General features: G+C 44.7%; 1 protein-coding gene across 7 annotated transcripts in view; it reads left to right on the forward strand.

Annotated features, from left to right (window-relative positions):
- Positions 1-19779, forward strand: part of GATA3 (GATA binding protein 3) — an 85495-nt gene that overhangs the window by 12851 nt on the left and 52865 nt on the right. For 6 of the 7 annotated variants that reach the window (XM_081957380.1, XM_081957378.1, XM_081957379.1 and 3 more), the window contains exon 2: positions 12314-12971. In XM_081957380.1, the coding sequence (XP_081813506.1) occupies positions 12731-12971 (241 nt within the window). In that variant the 5' untranslated portion in view covers positions 12314-12730. Of the gene's footprint in view, positions 1-11330; positions 12072-12313; positions 12972-19779 lie in introns of those variants that run through there. The other variant, XM_081957377.1, reaches the window with a different exon arrangement.

The following is a 19779-nucleotide window of genomic DNA, read 5'->3' on the forward strand; positions in this document are numbered from 1 at the left end:
AGTCCTTCCTTCTCATCAGGTGGCCAAAGTACTTGAGTTTCCTCTTCAGGATCTGGCCTTCTAAAGAGCAGTCAGGGTTGAGCTCCTCTAGGACTGACCGGTTGGATCGCCTTGCAATCCAAGGGACTTCCAGGAGTCTTCTCCAGCACCAGAGTTCAAAGGCCTCCATTCTTTGGTGCTCAGCCTTCCTTATGGTCCAACCTTCACAGCCATACGTTGCAACTGGGAAAACCATCATGGAATTCAACTGGGAGTTGAAGTCCATGAGTCTTAAAAGTTCCCAAGGCTGGAGGTAAAACTGAAGAAGCTTTCCTCCGAATTGGGGAGGGGAGGAGAAGGCCGATTGTTACTCGAGTTCCTCCTTTCCCTCCCTCCTTAAGTTGTCCCTAACACACTAGTTTACTAAAACAGTGTTCAGAGTGTTGTGGGAATCCAGCTCTTGTCCTGTAACAAATGGTGGGATTAAGCACCCACAATGTGGTTTGTTTGAACATTGCCTTCTAGGGAAACCAATTACAGTTTATTAAACTTAGGTTTAGGATTCTACTGCCATGTGAACGTAAGCTCAAGCAGCCCCATTTTATCCTAGACGGGGTGGTCCTTTCAGCCTCTTCCTGTAACAAAAACTACCAAACTTTTGTGACATCTTACAGAGCCTTTTTTTATGTTAGCTGAATTTAACTGGATCTTAGTTTCTTTCCTCCCTTTTCTGCTTTTTTTTGTATTGATGTAGTCAAAATGACTTGGGTCAGTGTGCAAACAGCTGGGGAGTGGGTAGCGTGATTGCCCTACCTGGAAAAGAACATTTTGTCTGATAAATGTGAAGTCCTGCATATTTTTTTAAAAATTATAATTTTAAAGAAGGCTTGGAAGAACCAAGTTTTATAAATGGACCTGCATTTGTGTGGAGTCTGGAAATTGTCCTGATCACTCTCTCCTTTCCCCCCCAACATTGTGGAAGTGTAACTATGTTAACATTTGGATTACCAAACTTAACTGGAGATTAAATAACAGGAAAAAGAGGCATAAAATTCACATGTTTCCCTGCCATGTTAAGGTGCTTAAGAATTTGTAGCTGACAGCCCTAGCTAGAATGTGGAACAGGGTTGAGCTGATCAGTTAAAACCTAGTCAAGTGTGTCGTGTTTCAAGCAGAGTTGAGGTTAATCTTGGTTAGTTGCTGGGTGTGAATCCAGAAAATAGCAAGAGCGCTTACACTTCATGGTGCTCTCTCTCTCTAAGCGGTTTACAGAGTCAGCACCTTGCCCCCAACAATCAGGGTCCTCACTTTACTGACCTTGGAAGGACGGAAGGCTGAGTCAAAAAGAGTTAATTAATTCAGGAACCAAAGATTTTTTTATTTTTGTTTTATTTTTTTGACAGTGCAATCGTGGTCTAAGATGGCTGAATTGCTAGATATCCGGTTTTGAAACTGGAATGTTTGAAATCTGTAAAAATCATCCTTCTATACTCTCTCTGAATGTCCCAAAGGTGCTTCTTTCTTATTTTAAAGAGGCAACTGGACTTTCTGTTTTTTCTTTGAAGACGTTTTGCTTCTCATCTAAGAAGCTTCTTCAGCTCTGAGGAATAGAGCTGAAGAAGCTTCTTGGATGAGAAGCGAAATGCCTTCAAAGAAAAAACCAGAAAGTCCAGCTGCCTCCTGGGTAAAAAAAGCACCTTTGGGACCATCATGACCTGGATGACTGAGAATCTCTGTAGACAACCCTCTGAATGTATTTTTTGTCCAACCAGTGTAGATAGCAAAGCAGCTTTGGATCCATTCAGATGTTCCTTGCCAGTTTTTGCCCTGAAGCTGAGCAGGTGGCATCCTCCTACATACAAGTGTAGTTCACATTAATGTAACCGCTTCCTCTATCCACTCCACTGGGGGACCCTTTGGCTTGAGGGACTCGGAAATATTTGGGGGAGGGGGCCTGAGTCACCTGCCCCCTCATTTGTTTGCCGAGTGGTGTCTCTTTCACCATTCTGCAGTGGTGGAATTCAACTGGTATAACAACCAGTTCACTGACTGCGCACTTTGCCCAAACCAGTCTGAACCGGCTGAATCCCACCCCATCAGGTGCCAAAAGAAAGGGGATGATAATACAGGGAATAATTCTTCCTGGTCCTAGCACAAAATGAAAATTAAATGAAGCAGTCTCAGGTTTTAAAAGCAGGGATGTCCTAGCTTGGCTGTATTATGACCCGTGGACTTCAACTCCCAGAATTCCCCAGCCAATTCTGGGAGTTGAAGTCCACAGGTCTTAAAGGGGCCACGCAGGCTGGGGATTTCTGGGAGTTGAAGTCCACAGGTCTTAAAGGGGCCACGCAGGCTGAGGATTTCTGGGAGTTGAAGTCCACAGGTCTTAAAGGGGCCATGCAGGCTGGGGATTTCTGGGAGTCGAAGTCCACAGGTCTTAAAGGGGCCATGCAGGCTGGGGATTTCTGAGAGTCGAAGTCCACAGGTCTTAAAGGGGCCATGCGGGCTGAGGATTTCTGGGAGTTGAAGTCCACAGGTCTTAAAGGGGCCATGCAGGCTGGGGATTTCTGGGAGTCGAAGTCCACAGGTCTTAAAGGGGCAATGCAGGCTGAGGATTTCTGGGAGTTGAAGTCCACAGGTCTTAAAGGGGCCATGCAGGCTGAGGATTTCTGGGAGTCGAAGTCCACAGGTCTTAAAGGGGCCATGCTTGGACACCTCTGTCCTAGAGGAAGCCCCACTGGTGTGTTTACACATCACAGGAAGCTCAGGTTTCTAGGTCACCACAGCCTGATGTCCAAGCACATCACCTTGAAGCTGAACAGGCTGAACTAGTTTTCCTGAACAAGTTGAGTTACAAACCCTGCAATGATTCCATTTGGGTTCCATCCAGTATATGTTGGGCAAACCTAACCACCACCTTCGGTATGAGTTACTCCCAGCAAGCCCTTGTTTTTTTGTGGGTACAATACATCCCTCCCCTTGCGGTCTGTGTTCACACAGCATAGGGCAGGGGTCCCCAAAGTTTGCAAAGTTAAGACTTGTGGACTTCAACTCCCAGAATTCCCCAGCCAATTCTGGGATTTGAAGTCCATAGGTCTTAAAGGGGCCATGCTGGCTGGGGAATTCTGGGAGTTGGAGTCCACAAGTCTTAAAGTTGCAAAGTTTGAACACCTCTGGCATACGGTCCTTTAACCAGAGTTTGTTGAGTCATTCGCTTGCTGCACCTGGTACTCCATGATCCTGCATTAAGTGCCCCCCCTCCCGAGATCTTTAATTTACAAACCACGATGGCTGGTTTAATTCAGGATAATCAGTGGTTTCTTTGTTTAAAAATATAATTTTTATTAAACATATTTCAACATTAAAAACAACACACAGTTCCATTCCTTACAGAATTTCCACATCTATGTCACCCATATTAACATTAGTTCCTAATTATAGAGATGACAATACTATGTATTATATACTCATTTAAATCATAGCAATATTTACAACAATATACATTTCTCTCTTTCTCTCTTTGATACAAATCTTACGTATACCTTATATCGTAGCTTTACATCTATCTTTCAGCCAATTGTACCATATACTCCCGATAATCGGGATAATCAATGGTTTCTTAACTAGGTTAACTATGTCAACTATTAAACCATCTTAGCTTTGAATAGAACCAGAGATTCAGGGGCATAAGCTAGCCGACTCTACTTCAATGTATTGTGTGAGCTGTATGGCCCCCTTCTATTTCAGTCTTCTGGAAATCCTCAAAAACAGTTTCTTTAAAAATTGGCTAGCTTTTAATAAACGGTTCTATTGCACGATATACAGAAAACCGGACCAGAATCCTGCAGTTTGTGTAAAATAAACCCTGAACTCCTGTTCAGTGAGATTTGATGCCTGTAGGATTGTGCTTTGAAGAAAGCGGAATGGAACTACTTAAAGTGAAACCTATGGTTACTCCTGAGTAAACCAAAGGACACTCAAACCGACACCTCCATTTAGGTTCAATTGTTCCAAATGGCCTTCCAGGTGAAACAGCCCCGGGTGGAGGGTGGGACCCGAGGGAGAGTTTTTTGGGGAAAAAAAACCTGTCACAACTGTTATTGTAGCTGCAGGTCTGTCCTCAACCTTGCTTATTGTGCGAAGATTTGCAACTTTGCTCAGGGAATCATCGTGATTAGCAACTCATTTGAGTAGCGAATGCTTTCTGAGGAAACAAGCTTCGATGGGAAAAGTACACATTTTTCTTATTTAGTTGCAGCCACGGGTAGAGTTTGAAAGTTGTAAAGAAGGCGTTGTCGGAGGAGGCGAAGGCATTTGTAAGCAGTTCTTTGAAAAGTTCTGTCGGCAGCAGCCCTCCTTCTCTTCCTCTTCCTATTAACCACTTGGAAAATTAAACTGGGAAGTTGATAAGCTTTCAAGAGCTTATCTTGAAAGACAGGTTAAGAGTCAGTGGGTCCCTGTAGCTTTTTATGAACCAAATGAAGTTCAGTCATAATAGGATAGAGAGAAACCTCATGGTTTGGTTCACACAACCTGCGAATAGAATACAATAGAATAGAATATAGAATAGTATAGAATACAGGATACAGGATACAGAATAGAGAATAGAATAGAGAATAGAATAGAATAGAATAAGAATAGAACAATAGAATAGAATATAGAATAGTATAGAATACAGGATACAGGATACAGAATACAGAATAGAATAGAGAATAGAATAGAATAAGAATAGAATACAATAGAATAGAATATAGAATAGTATAGAATACAGGATACAGGATACAGAATACAGAATAGAATAGAGAATAGAATAGAATAGAATAGAATAGAATAGAATAGAATAGAATAGAATAAGAATAGAACAATAGAATAGAATATAGAATAGAATAGAACAGAACAGAATAGAATACAGAATAGAATAGAATAGAATAGAATGGAATTTTTTATTGGCCAAGTGTAATTGGACACACAAGGAATTTGTCTTTGATGCATATGCTCTCAGTGTACATAAAAGAAAACAAATACATTAATCAAGAATCATAAAATACAACACTTAGTGATAGCCATAAAAAGCAATCAAAGCATACTAGGAAACAAACAGAACAATATAAATCATAAAAATACAAGCAGTGGGAGGAGATAGGTAATAGGAAGGATGAGAAGAATAATAGCAATACAGTTTTAGTAAATAAATTGACAGGGTTGAGGGAATTATTTGTTTAGCAGAGTGACGGCATTCGGGGAAAAAACTGTCTTTGTGTCTAGTTGTTCTGGTGTGCAGTCCCCTATAGCATCAATTTGAGGGTGGGAAATGAAACAATTTATGTCCAGGATGTGAGGGGTCTGTAGATATTTTTACAGCCCTTTTTTTGACTCGTGCAGTGTCCAGGTCCTCGGTGAAAGGCAGGTTGGTAATAATGTTTTTTTCTACAGTTCTAACTCTCCATTGAAATCTGGGTCTGTCTTGCTTGGTTGTAGATTAATTTTAATATATATAATAATGTAACTAATACGTATTACAGAGCTAAGTTTTCTCAAGCTGCCGAACCATAAGACTAACTCAGTTCACCTGAAAAAAAAAAGGCTCCGGGGAGCCCACCGTAGCATTAAAGAAACACCCCCTCCCAAAAAATAATACACAAAGGAAAACCTGCTCACACAACGTGCCTAACCAGTCTCAGCCAACTGCCTTTTGCACAACTTCGGTTGGGTTTAGTCTAAATCTTGATTAGTGTTTTGTGGCTTGGGGTGTTGTGTGAACCCAGCCCATCTAATTGATTTATGATTCAGTTGATTGCTGTCTTAATTTGGGAAATGGCTTACTTTATTTAATAAAGGAGTCAAGCTTGTTGCTGTAACACAACTATTGTGAGTAGTGAATTTTAATAACTTTTTTTTTTTTTGACTCCGGGTGTCAAAAATGAACCATCCAGTTCGGGAGAAGAAATAGCATTGGGGTTTAACTCACGTTTTGGGTTAACTTCAAGGAAAGTTGCAATGTCTTCTAGGCTGCAAAAATCCTGATAACCACTAGAGGGGTGCCAAAAGACGCAGAAATGCTAACCTTTTGGTGCCATCTAGTGGTCTCTTAGATTTGTGCAGACCAGATCTAAGTAGTCTTATTTTTCCTCTTGGTCCACGGAGGGATGAAGTTTAAGAAAGCCCTTGGTGGATTAATCCTGGCATGCAGAATATTTAAGAATATTTAAAAATGTTGAGACCAGGGAGGTTGGTGAGATGGTTGAGGTGAGCCCAGGGAAGACAATATGAAGTGAAGTGAGACGCATTCCCAAATTTTGGAAAGGCGAAGGGGAAAGTATGGATCTGTTTATCTTTTGCTCCACCATAAGACCTGCAACTATAAAAGATCAAATGAAGTTTGGGGGAACAATCCTAATGGCGGGAATAGTTTTGCAGTGATGGCTCTTCTATAACAAGGGTCTCCAAACCTTGGACACTTTAAGATTTGTGGACGGCAACTCCCAGAATTCCTCAGCCAGCTTTGCTTTTTCTGGGAGTTGAAGTCCACAAATCTTAAGGTGGCCAAGGTTAGAGACCCCTGTTCTATAACTTTCTGGGACACAATCTAATCACATTTGAGTGTCATGCCTTCTTCAAGCTTAGTGTTGTGACTATATGGGCCAGGATTTGGGGTCAAGCATAGGAAACTGGGTTATTGGACTCACTAAACCATACTTTAGTAGTTCATCCTGAAGACACATGATGGATATAAAAGTAGACTATACTTCCGGGCCACTTTCTGTTACTTAATGTCCCGATTACAGTTTTTTTTTAAAAAAAAGAAAAAAAAATCAAATCTACAGTCTATATGCCTATTTTGTATTAATTTTCATCCAGACCCCTTGAATTTGTCACATGTCTCTTTCTAAATGTATGCAAACTCTGGGGAAAACCACAGCCTTTCTTTCCAAAGATTCAGAATACAAGCTGAAATGACCCCTAGTGGAGTGTCCCCCCCCCCATTAGACCCACTGAAGTCATTCATGTAGAAAATGGACCCTATCATAGTTTACTGCAGGGCTGTCCAAACTTGGGAACTTTAAGACTTGTGGACTTCAACTCCCAGAATACTGGAAGTTGAAATCCACGAGTTTTCAGGTTGACAAAATTGGGACAGCCCAGATCTGGTTCACAAAACATGCTGAAATACGGCACACCACTTCGATGTGGCCTACCTTGTGATGCTCAGCCAGTTGTGTTCTCTGGGAAGGATGGACAGATAAAAGAAAGAAATCAAAACTCTGTTCCTAATTTTATGACCAGGTAGAGCTGGTGGAAGGAATTCTTCTACCAGCAATTGCTGAGGAATGGTTTTTTTTGCAAGGGATCAAGGATGTGTTAGATTGAATTTTTCAGCCGTTTCCCCCCACTCCTTCAGAGAGAGAACGGGGGAGAGAAGGAGAGAGAAAGAGAGGGGAGAGGAGAGAGAAAGAGCGGAGAGGGAGGAGGGGAGAGAGAGAAAGAGAGGAGAGAGAGAGAAAGAGTGGGGGGGGGAAGAGAGAAAGTGAGAGAGAGAAAGAGAGAGGAGAGGAGACAGAGGGGAGAGGGGAGAGAGAGAGAAAGAGGGGGGAAAGAGAAAGAGAAAGTGTGTGTGTGTGTGTGAGAGAGAGAGAATTAGAAAGTTTATAACACAGATAAATAAGCAGAGTTCCATCCCTTTGACCCTGTATGGATGGGGCCTTTGCGAAATCTGCAAGTTTGTTGGTCTAGTTTCAAAAATGGGAGGGAAAAGAGGAAGATAAACCTGAATGGCTGACCCCCTCCCCTCCTGCAAACATTCAGTTCAGCCCCACTGAATTTCCTTGCTATCTTACCCGTGGGCAGATTTTGTTACTTGTTTCTAAACTTTCTCTACAAGCGAGGAGAGAAAGTTAAATGAAAAGAGAATTTCATTCCCCCTGCAGAACTGGATAAGTAATATGTCCTTTGGCTTAGAGTCCGAAAAGGAAGGGGAAATGAGATTAGCCGACTCCCGGGCTGTGTTCACACAACACAGTTTTTGTATTCAATATGGCTTGTCCCAAATGTGCTTTTTTTTTTAAAAAAAAGACGCAAGTGGAGAAATTCTTGGGTTTTATTTGTTTAGAAACTTTTCGCTTCTCACCCAAGAATCTTCTTCAATTCCCCTTACTACTTCGATTACAGTTCTCCTCCTTGGATTAGAAGCGAGAGAAACGTTTTCAAACAAATAACAAAAAGGCAAGAAAGTCTAATTTGGACAAAGCGCCTTTTGGGACATTCGTGTCCTGGATGGTTGAGGCTCTTCATAGACATTAAATATGGCTTATTCAATAAACCTGAACTGCTTGGGATTCGCGCTTACACCAAGCCACAAAGAAGAAACGCCATTTAAAGCTATAGTTTGTGTAAATGATTTTTTGCCGGGTTTTAATGGTCCCCCCCCCCCCCAACTCTAGGATTGGAAAGCTATCTCTTCATTTGCACAGGCTGGTAAGATTTTACTCTTTGTTCTCACAACGGTGCTAAAAATGAGAAGGGCTTCGTGTTTTGGGATTTGAGAAAGCAGGATACAGATGATTAAAGATTTTAAAAGGGGGACGGGGAGAGAGAGAGAGAGAGAAAAAACACCACGTGTTTTTGGTTTTCCAAAAGGATTGCTCAAGTACATCATAAATGGAATTTTCCAAGGAAAAAACTAGTCAGAGAAAACGAGACGGTGTTCCTTAATTGCACGTTGTGATTTATGCATTTTAAAAAAATGCAGATTATATAGCCTTTAAACCAAGTTTGCCCCGAGCTTTGAGCGTAGGAAAAAAAAAGCCTAAAAGTTTTCCAGTGACAAACTTTGGTTTAAATATTCTTAAACATTATTATTATTATTGACGAAGGGTGGTGGTGAAATGATACCGTGACATATTCTGCAAGAAACACACAGTGACGGAAACGTGGAAAGCCGCCTTCATTTAATTGCTCTTTTGGGGGTTTTAATACAGACTCCATCCATTGGGCTCAAATAATTCCATCTTTATTTTATAGGGCACGTGTTCAATTAATCAGTTGCCAAGTACAGATCAGCCAGAATCTTAAATTTCTGCAGACTTTTTTTTGCTGATTTAAATCTGGGAGCAATTATTTCATAAGAAGTGTGTTTGTGGAACTTAAGAAAATGGCAAGGGAAAAAATTGAATTTTATATATAATGTGTGTATGTATGTGTATATATATAGTACGTGTATGTTTGTATGTGTATGTATGTTTGTATGTATGTGTATATATATAGTACGTGTATGTTTGTATGTGTATGTATGTTTGTATGTATGTGTATATATATATACACACACACACACACACACATACATACATATACATATACATAAAATTTCCCCCCCTTGCCATAGTATGTGTATGTATATATATAATTACTGAGTATCGACTGAAAGAGAAAATTTGGGAAGCATTTGAGATAGGCAGGGACGGGAAATAAAATCTAATTAAGAGTAAGAGCCTTATTTGCTACGATTACTTGCCCCTCGCGGTCTTAAACTCCTGAACTTTTAGGACAATGAAGGACAATCGTGTTGCCTTTTGCGCATCCCAAACTTTGAGCTGTTCTTTCTCCAGCTAACAGCAGAAAAACTCCGGAAAGCGTCACGAGCTACACGCAAATTTCTTCTCATCGGAACACTAAACACCTCGTATTTTTAAGCCGCCACGGACTGATACATCTGTGTAGATGTAAAGTCACGGACTCGGGGTGCAAGTCGTTCAGGAAACCTATTCACCCTCCTTTCAATCAATCAAGCAGAGCAGAGTTGGAAGGGACCTTGGAGGTCTTCTAGTCCAACCCCCCTGCTCGAGCAGGAGACCCTATACCATTTCTTTGCCCCATACCCACAATCGCGATCCCGGCCAAGCGCTCGATCCCAAGGCAGTTGCGCGGGGTCCGGGAGTGGAACGGCGATCGAGCCTTTCCACCCCCCCCCCCCGTCCGTCCCTTGTTTATTTAAAACGATCCCCGACGCGATCCCCTTCAGAAAAGCACGTGCGTTTTGGTTGGCCCCATAAATCTAGAGTAGACTCTCCAAATTCGAGATCCCTCTTGCCTCCCCCCACCCGTTCCTAGGAAAGGAAAGCCCGTGCGAATTATTTTTTTAAAAAGGGAGGGGGAAGAGGAGGAGTGCTGCCTTTGGAAAAGCGGGGCGCTCCCCACCCCAGCGCCTCTGGCTCCTGGCGTCTGAATGAGCCACTAGGGGATGCCAATGGTTCAATGGACAGAACGTTGAGAGTAGTTAAAAGTTCGAACGAGGGGCGAGCCAGCCAATCGGCGAGGGCTTTCGGCGAGCGGAGGCCGGTGATTGGCTCCGAGAGTATCCATTTGTGTCTTTCTCTCTCTCTCTCCGTTCTTCCAAAAGTCAATCGTTTCAGGACTTCAGAACTCCAGAACTCCCCTTTAAAGGACTTGAAAACTGGAGCGCCTTTCTTTAATCAGATGAACAGAGTTGGAAGGGATCTTGTTAGGTCATCTAGTCCAACCTCTCCTCGCCCAAAGCAGGAGATCTTTCTTCCCCCGCTTGGACGGCGGGGATATTTACGGCGATTAACCAGGGTTTGGGCACCAAAAGGGAAACGTGACTCTCGCCCTTGGGCTTCTCCCCGGCCTCCTCCAACGTCCCCGTGTTGCACCCACGCGCGACGCGTGACACGCTCATTCAAACGCAAGCCACTCCCCTCTTTTAAGGGCCAACTGACCCATTGCTTTTTCAATTCCCCCTCCACCTGCTTACCTAAGATTTTCTCCCTCCCCCTTTCTCACGCGTCTGAATTCGGGTAGGTGGGTGTCTTAAGGAAGCCCACTTTAGGGGTTTCACCGCGTCTAAACGCTCCGCCTTGCACGCGCGGCACTCCTTTACCCTAGCAAAGCTCCGTCGATTTGATGCCCTGTTTGTGTAATCTGATTTCCTCTGAAATGTGTAAATTTGGGGTGGGGGCGTGAGCTTCCCCGCGCGCTTGGGAGAGGAGTGCTCCTTAAAAAATATATTAAAATAAAATAAAAGGAGGAAACGCGGATGAAATCTTTCTCCCCCCCCTTCCTCTCTGCCCCCCCCCTTAAATTTGCCTGGCGATGATTAACTCTTTCTCAAGTTGGCCATCCTGCGCAATCTTTCCGCCCCAGGTAGGAGTGGGTGGAATAGAGACGCTGCTTCGGGAGGGGAAGGGAGGGAAGAAAGAGAAGAGGGAAGGGGGACCGGCCGCCCGTTGGCTTCCTCCTCCCCTCCCCTTGTTCAAGGACAGGCCCCTCCCCGCCGAGGGTACGGGAACCTCCTTAAGTTGCGTCTCGCCACAGCTGTCTCTCTTAATGCGGGAGCCTGCTGGCGCCATCCTGCTTCTTTCAGAAGTAAAGCCTTCCCTTTAAAAAAAGAGAGAGGGAGAGAAGGAAGGAAGGAAGGGGGAGGGAGGGAGAGAGAAGAGGAGGAGGAAGAGGGAGTGGAGGAAGCCAATTTGAGCCGCCCGGCTTCTTCTCCTTTGCAACTTTTGCCCCGGCGTTGCGTTTTTCTTTGCTCTGTTTTATTTTATTTTATTTTTTTTTAAAAAAAAAACAGTTGTCCTTTCACGTTTGTTCCCCCCCCCTCTTATTTTGTTTTATTTTGTTTTATTTTATTTTTGCTTTGCCCCCCTTGCATTCAAAATGATCCCGGCGAGCGGGGAGCCCACCCCGAGCCCAAATTTGCTCTGAGCCAAACCCGCTCGCCTGCCTCACTCTCGCTCTCTCGCTCTCCCACGCGCATTTTGCAACTTTAACGGCCTAGAGAAATGAGGAGTCGCCCGGTAGAGTAACTGCCAGTCCTGTCTGCCTTGCCAACCGCGGCCCGGTTGTCTCTCCCCCCCCCGCCTCCTCCGCCGGGAAGAAGACCCGGGGAAGGGCGCGGCGGGGCCGAAAGGCCCTTAAACCCACCGCCCGGCCGGGCAGCATTACTCCCCTCCCCTTCCCTCCCGGCGCTGTCGGAAGCCGGCGCTGCGCAGCTAGCCTTTGCGCTCGGCTCGCCAAACGATCCCTGGGCTCCGATTGCCCCAAAGCGAAAGATCGCGCCGCTTTCCCTTGCGCCGAGAGAGGTGAGTCTTGCCGGAGTTGGGGTGTGTGGATGGGGGGGGGGGGGTCCCAGCGCCGCGCAAGTTTGCAAGGATGCGCGGTTTTACGGGAGTTTGTGTGCGTAGTTGTGTGCTTGTGTGTTTGGGGTGTGTGCACAAGGGCCGGTTTACCGTTTCTAACCTCCTTTTCGTCTTTCTTTCCTTTCTTTCCCCCTCCTCCCTCGCTTTCCCCCCTTTTTCCTCTCCTTCCCTTCTCTTCTTCGCAGGTGATCCCGTGGAAGGGAAGCTGAAAGTGGTCGGATCCGAGCAAAGCGGCGCGCTGGCGGCAGAGGGGAAATTTCTACCGGTGATTCTTCCGTCTCTCTCTCGTCGTTCTCCCCCTGCCCTGCTTCGCTCCGGTTTGGAGGGGAGAAAAAGAGGCGTTTAATTCGAAGCAACTCCCCCCCTCCGGGACTACCCCCCCTCCCTGCGGAGAGAGACGCTGCAGAACTTCTGCCCGTTCCGGTGTTTCGGATCCGCCGCTCTTAGACAAACTTTCAGAAAAAGTTTATTTTCCACCCGGGACTCGGTTGCCTTTTTCTCTCCTTCCTCCTTTCTTCTTTGCACGGGGGGGCGACTGCCGTTCAGAAGCAGCAGCAGCAGGAGCCGCCGTTCTCCCCGGCCATCATCCCACGGAGGGCAGCATGGAAGTGACCACGGATCAACCCCGGTGGGTCAGCCACCACCACCCCGCCGTCCTCAACGGGCAGCACCCGGATTCCCACCACCCTGGACTCGGCCACTCGTACATGGACCCCGCGCAATATCCACTGGCCGAGGAAATGGATGTACTTTTTAACATCGACGGCCAGGGCAACCACGTCCCTTCCTACTACAGCAACTCAGTGCGGGCGACGGTGCAGCGGTACCCGCCGACCCATCACGGTGAGTTGCCCGGGCGGGGGATGGGAAGGGGGGGGAAAGGGCACAGGGTGGGGGGCGACCAGTGTGTGTGTGTCTGGGGGAAGACGCATGCATTGGACTCTTCCTTCTCTTTCGGATCTCCCCTCACCCCTCCCAAACTTTTGACAGCCAGCAAAAAAAAATCTATCAAAAAAAAAATATCTCCCGGAAACCGAGCGAAGGGTGTGTTATGTGTGTGCGAGTGTTTGTAAGTGAAAGAGCGAGCGTGCATTTCCACCCCTCTGCCTTTTTGCACGCTTTAGCTTCCCCGCTGCAGCTTGAGCAATTCTGCAAAAGGCCAAAGTGATTTAATCCAGCGATCCTAACCGGTCCATTATTATTATTCTTATACTTTATTCATTAAACATGAAACTGAGCCAACTGAACATTCAAAAATGCATTACAAACACCAGTGACTGGTATTATTATTATTATTATTATTATTATTATTATTTTGGTGAGATTCACAGCATTGGGGGTGGTAACTCAACAGCTCGAGTCCTAACCAAGGACCTAGGGACTGTTGTTGTGTTTTTTTATTATTATTTGCTGGGCTATATTTCGCAGCTCTCCCCCCTCTCATTTTTCCCGGGTCAATGAAAGATCTTGGAGGGGGGGGGGGCGTTGATTCAACCTCAGCTTAGGGCTGGTCGCGTTCACACGACTTATTGACTCCAGCTCGCGGCTGAATGAACCGACTGGGTCAATCCTAAAACTGAAGCGAAGCGGTTCGGGGTTTGCACCGCGGGGTGAAAAAAGAAAGCGACTTTAAGGTCCCTAAACTCGGCCCGTTGTACAGACGCAGCCGCCAGTTCCTTGCTTGATCAGGTTAAGGACGGGGGTGAGTGGGTCTCTATCTTCCCCGCTTTTAGACAGCCACGATCCGATGGAGAAAAATAAACGAATTCTCCTATTCCCCCGTCTCGGACGATCTGTAGGCCAAATTGAATTGCTGTAGCCGGTTCCCTTAGGGCCAGATTTCACGCCGATTTCCCCTGAAGGGTTTCCAGGCAGTGGGGTTTCTACTCCCTGTTTCTAGGAACGAAGGAGCACGCCTGAATTCGGCCTTATTTGAGAGAAAGAGAGAGAGAGAGAGAGAGAGAGAGAGAGAGAGAGGGAGAGAGAGGGAGAGAGAGGGAGAGAGAGGGAGAGAGAGAGAGATGAGAGAGAGAGAGAGATGAGAGAGAGAGAGAGATGAGAGAGAGAGAGAAATGAGAGAAAGAGAGAGAAATAAGAGAGAAATGAGAGAAAGAGAGAGAAAGAGAGAGAAAGAGAGAGAAAGAGAAAGAGAGAGAGAGAGAGAAATGAGAGAAAGAGAGAGAGAGAAATGAGAGAAAGAGAGAGAAAGAGAGAGAAATGAGAGAAAGAGAGAGAAATGAGAGAAAGAGAGAGAAAGAGAGAGAAAGAAAGGGAAAGCAAGAAAGATGAGAGAGAGAGAGAGAGGAGAGAGAGATAGAGAAAGAGTGAAAGAGAAAGAGAAATAGGGAAAGAGAAAGAAATGAGAGAGAGAGAGAGAGAGAAAGGGAAAGAGATGAGAGAGAGAGAGGAGAGGAGAAAGAGAGGAGAGGAAAGGTAGGAAAAAGATAGAGAAAGAGAAAGAGAGAGAAAGAGTGAAAGAGAAAGAGAGAAAGGAAGGGAAAGAGAGAAAGAGATGAGAGGGGGAGAAAGAAAGGGAAAGAGGTCAGAGAGAGAGAAAGAGAGAGAGAAGTGAAATAACTCCTTAACCACCTTTAAGCGACAGGCAAGAATCTTGGAAGGGTCTGCCTTCGAAATCCGCACGCTTTGAACTAGGCTAAAACAGAATCGGGTGGGTTGTTGACAGACAGGGGCTTCACAAGCGGTGAGAACCTTCCACGAAGCCTAAAACCATGGCTGGTTGAGTGCTACATTGCTGGGGGACGGACGGACGGACGTGGGGATGGTCCTAGGGGTTTTAACCTTGAGAAGAAGTTAACCTGCGGGAGTAAATTGCACTCAAGGGTCCATATAGAAACTTTCGCCTTTATTAAATTGATCTCCCTCCCTCCCTCCCTCTCATCATTTTGTGTCCTTAATCACAATGCCAACGGGGAAAAAAAGAATCCAGAAAGTAGCATCTGGGCATCAGTTTTGAAGCCTGAGGTGTTGGATAGAGGAAAAGGGGGGGGGGGGAGAGAAAGACACCCTTGTAGGCTGGGCAGTGGAGAAAAATGCATAAAATAGGATGCTCGCAAATCTTCTGAAAGATAATTCAGGAGAAGAGAGAGAAAGAATGGATGCGTGGAATGAAATGAACCATCTGCGAGGAAACAACCAAGCTCAGAGAGCGCCAAGGACCCCTCATTCCAGCCCTGAGCTTACAAATATTCTTCTTTATTGGTATGGAATTAAAGCCTTTTAAGGGGAGCCAAATAATTTACCCTCCTGTAGGGTCTGTGTTTCATTAGCTTGTGAGATTCCGGCTGCATATTTTTGTCACCCACCCATCCCAAAGTGAGCTTGTCAGGATTTAGCCAAAGTTTTCTATCATACTGGGCAGTTTGGGGAGGATCGCACAATACCTCCTTCTTGACAGGTGCTTGTGAGGGTCGCTCAGGTGTGAACAGGGGATGTGTAATATTAATTTCAGCAGGGCCTGTCAACCTAACGGCTTTTGAATTCATAAAGACTTTTTAATATGCTCCCCTTTGCAAAACCCCAGTTTTGCAAACTTAACTCAGCTCGCTTTCCCTCTCTGGTTGAGTGAAATTCTTAACCCAGGCCGATTTAGACTAGCAATTCCTTTAAAAACCAGGAACAACCCAAACAATTTCACTTTGGTCTCCGTTTTGAGCGAAGGGGTGGATTTAAAGTTTATTTTTCCGCCCCTGGCATCTACTCTCCTTTAAGATCTAAAAGTTACTGTCTCCTCTGGATCTAAAACTCTATTTTGCTTCCGAGCATTCAAAACTAGAAGGGATATATATGATATATTAAGGGGAATATATATTATATATTAAGGGGAATATATATTATATATTAAGGGGAATATATATTATATATTAAGGGGAATATATATTAAGGGTGGAAATGCAATTATGGACCACGTTAGAAATGAATCTTCTCTCTATTTATCCTCAACTCGCTCCTTTCAAAAGTGCTTTTCAATTGTGTCTCCAAATTAGACATTAGTTGGGTGTGGGCAGATTGGGGAGAGATGTGGAAAAATAGACCCGATATTCAGAATATAATGCGCTAGATAGTAAAAGCAGAAAGAACTGAGAAAGACCCTCCCCTACAGTCCGGCAGCTGAGCAACCAAAATTAAACCCCCCTGATTAGTAATGGCCTCGGTCATTATTAGACTTTTCAAAATGTTATTGGTTCTTCCCGCTCTTTCTTTTTAACTGGCAAGCCATTGCTTTGATCTACCAGGAGTAGGGACTGGTTTCCTGGGTTCCCCCCCCTTTCCCTTTTCTCTTAGGTGAGGATTAAACTAGGTGGCAGTGCCCCCGATGCTGGGCATAGGGCATGCTAGCTACATCCTTACAAAAGATCCAATCATTTTATTACCGTGATTTCTAAACCACAATAATAAAAAAGTTTGTATTTTAAGTTCTTACAAGCAGAAAAATCAACCCCGAGGCTTTTTCCTTGGTGCCCAACAGTAAGAACAAGAGTTGGAAGGGATTTTAAAAAAAAAATGTCAAAATGCTGACCCATGAATATAATTCAATTCAATTCGAACCTTTAGGGTCAATGCACGACGTGGGTACAATGACATTGAACGGGTGCAGCTGCCCCCCCCCCAAACCCAGAATACATCTCAACAACTCAATAAATAAAAGAAAAATCCCTAAACCCAAATAAGTAATAACTAGCTCACATTCCCACCTATGTAGTTGTAGATAACATTCTTTTACAGTGGTATAAACATGTGTTACGCTGGCCCTGTAAGTCTATCATATTAAACCTGATTGAGGTGTTATGTTGCGTTTAGAAGTCTAACGGCCCACCAAATGAAAGCTATTTTTCAGCCTCTTCGTTTGGCTGGCTAGGCTTCTATATCTCCTGCCTATATGGTAGGAGAGTGAAGAAGTGCGGATCAGAATAAAATAAAGTGGGGCTTCGAACATAGAATAATAGAGTTGGAAGGGACCTGGGAGGTCTTCTAGTCCAACCCTCTATTCAAGCAGGAGGCCCTAGCCTAGACCATTTCAGACAAACGGGTGTCCAGTCTCTTCTTTAAAACTTCCAGTGTTGGAGCATTCACAAATTCTGGAAGCAAGCTGTTCCACTGATTAATTGTTCTAAGTGTCAGGAAATTTCTCCTTGGTTCTAAGTTGCTTCTCTCCTTGATTAGTTTCCACCCATTGCTTCTTGTCCTGCTTTCAGGTGCTTTGGAGAATAGCTTGACCCCCTCTTCTTTGTGGCAACCCCTCAAATATTGGGACCCTACTATCACATCACTCCTAATCCTTCCCTTCATTATAGTAATACCCAATTCCAACAACCGGTCTTTTTATGTTTGAGGCTCCTAATCATCAGTTTGATCCTCGTTTGAAACTGCAATGGGGGAGGGGGGGGGGAAGTGCAGGATGGAGATTGCTTTTGACTTTATGCTTGATTTCAGTAGGGTGGACAATCCAAAGGAATTTGTTTCGGATTGAGAGCCATCCATGGGGCAGCCCAAAGATTAAAAAAACAAAGATCTAAACGACTCTTTTCTCTCTCTCTTTTTTTGCCCTTGAAAGAAGGATTTTACTCCATCAGAGCAGATAAGAAGGAAAGTAATTCCCCAAATCAATAATCCTAGAAGCCTGGCTTTAAAAAAAAAACGAGGTTAGCTAAACAATCCAGTCATTAATTAAAAAGAAAATATGAGGCTCCTCTTTCTACTCCCCTTGGGCATTTCTTAGAGGAATAATGAATTCTTATTAATTGCATTGATGCGTGTTCGATTCCAGCCCTATTCTGCCAGGGTATTTTTAACTTGCAAAAAACCCACCCACACACAAAAAACCCCCCACACCACCTACCTGGAATTTAAATATATTTAAATGGACTGGGAGGGAGGGGGGAAGGCAGTTTGCATACCAGGATTATATTGGGGAGGGGGGGGAGGGAAGAGGAGAGGTGGTTGAAATGAAGGGGGTTTCCTACCCCTGAAGGTTGACTAGGGAAGATTGGAGGCGTCTAAAATATTTCAGCCAGATCTTGCAGGAGTCTTGAGTAGGGGTGAACATTCAAACCATTTACTGATGAGTAAATGCATCCCTTCAGTCTGGAGGGAGCAGTTGGTCTCCTTTTAAGAAAAACCCTCTCCCCCGCTCCCTCTCAGGCTTTGAAAGAAAGAAATGAATTGCCTTTTGTTGTTGCAAAATTCTGATAATTTCATCTCCATCCATTTATGAAGAGTTAAGGCCCCTTCAACGGGCTTGCTTCTTACTTCTGAGTAGAAGTAAGTAATTGCGTACAAGTATTGAGGCAGGTGGCTGTTTTCCAAAAGTGACCTTGACAAACTACTTTCCTCTCCCCAAAAATATTGATCTGAGGTTACTATTTATTAAATTTGTTGGCCGCCTGGTATCACCTCTCAGGGGGTGGCTGAAGATGATGGTAGATGCAGCATTCACACAACACCCTTAACCTGGTTCCTGGACTCACCCACTCCCTGCCTTCCCTACAATACATCAATGACCCATTGAACTGGGCCTGGTTCCTGTTGCTGAGTTTGTCGCCAGACTGGGTGAAATGCACTGTGCGAAAACAGCTCCCCGGTGGCTGGGAATAGGAATTGGGCTAGTTTTTATCTGGAGCCTGCCACCGAGACCCCTAAGGCCTTTAGTTTGGCCCTCCGGCACGAAGTTAAACCAACATAGCTGGTTTTGCTGCATTTTAGACCCCCCCCCAATGCGATCTGCATTTTACACCCAGGTCGGGTTGCATTGGGAAAGAATTTACTGCCGCTTTCTGAAAACCAGAATCGAGTCAAGGATTGAAAATGAATTCCCCCTTCTTTTCAAGGTCTGCAGCCCAAATGCTATAAGGGTTGAATGATCCCTTCTTCTTTTTTGGGTGTGTGTGTGTGTGTGTGTTCCTGGACTTTCACCCAGAATAGCAGGTGTGGGGGAGTTCAGATTACAAGTTGATTTTGAGGGTGCACTGCATCACAATCCTAAAACTGTTCGGTGAATTTCCAGCACATCAGATTTGTTATTTATTCTCTGTCCCACACTCTCTCTCTTTCTGTCTCTCTCTCTCTCTCTCTGTCTCTCTGTCTCTCTGTCTCTAGATTGTTTCTAAGGAACGAAGCGTGCTACCTTGATATCGTGATAGTTCTACCTCGAATCTACGCAGGTAGACACAGGAGCCTTAATCCTTACAGTTGAGGGCCAGCTTTTAAATTTAGTCCTCTGCCCTAAGGGGAAAGCAAAATGCCCCCCTCTCCTAATTATTGTTGGACAAATATTTTGCCCTGTAAAACTCAAAGCCCTGGGGCTGGATCCATTGACGTGTTGATGAAGAGACCAAGAAATTGATGGGAGCAGGGCTTACTCCGAGGAGAATGAGAATTCAAATGGAAACATGCAACCGAGGAGTGAATGTTTTAACCTATTTCCGCAGAACTTTTGGATTTCAGCTTAATGCACTAAGGGTATCACTTTCCCTCCCCTTTCAGAAAGTTGATTGAAACCTAGTTAGTTGGGCAGCTCAGGCTCTCTAGCCCCGATACGGTTGCCAACTGATCACCCAAGAAGTTGGTGAGCCTGCTCTTCTCACTTTCAAACAGTTGGCAGCATTCAGCAGTTGAAATTTTTATCTTGGCAGGG

This window comes from Natrix helvetica, assembly GCF_964273705.1.
Source record: "Natrix helvetica genome assembly, chromosome: 6".
NCBI classification, from domain to species: domain Eukaryota; kingdom Metazoa; phylum Chordata; class Lepidosauria; order Squamata; family Natricidae; genus Natrix; species Natrix helvetica.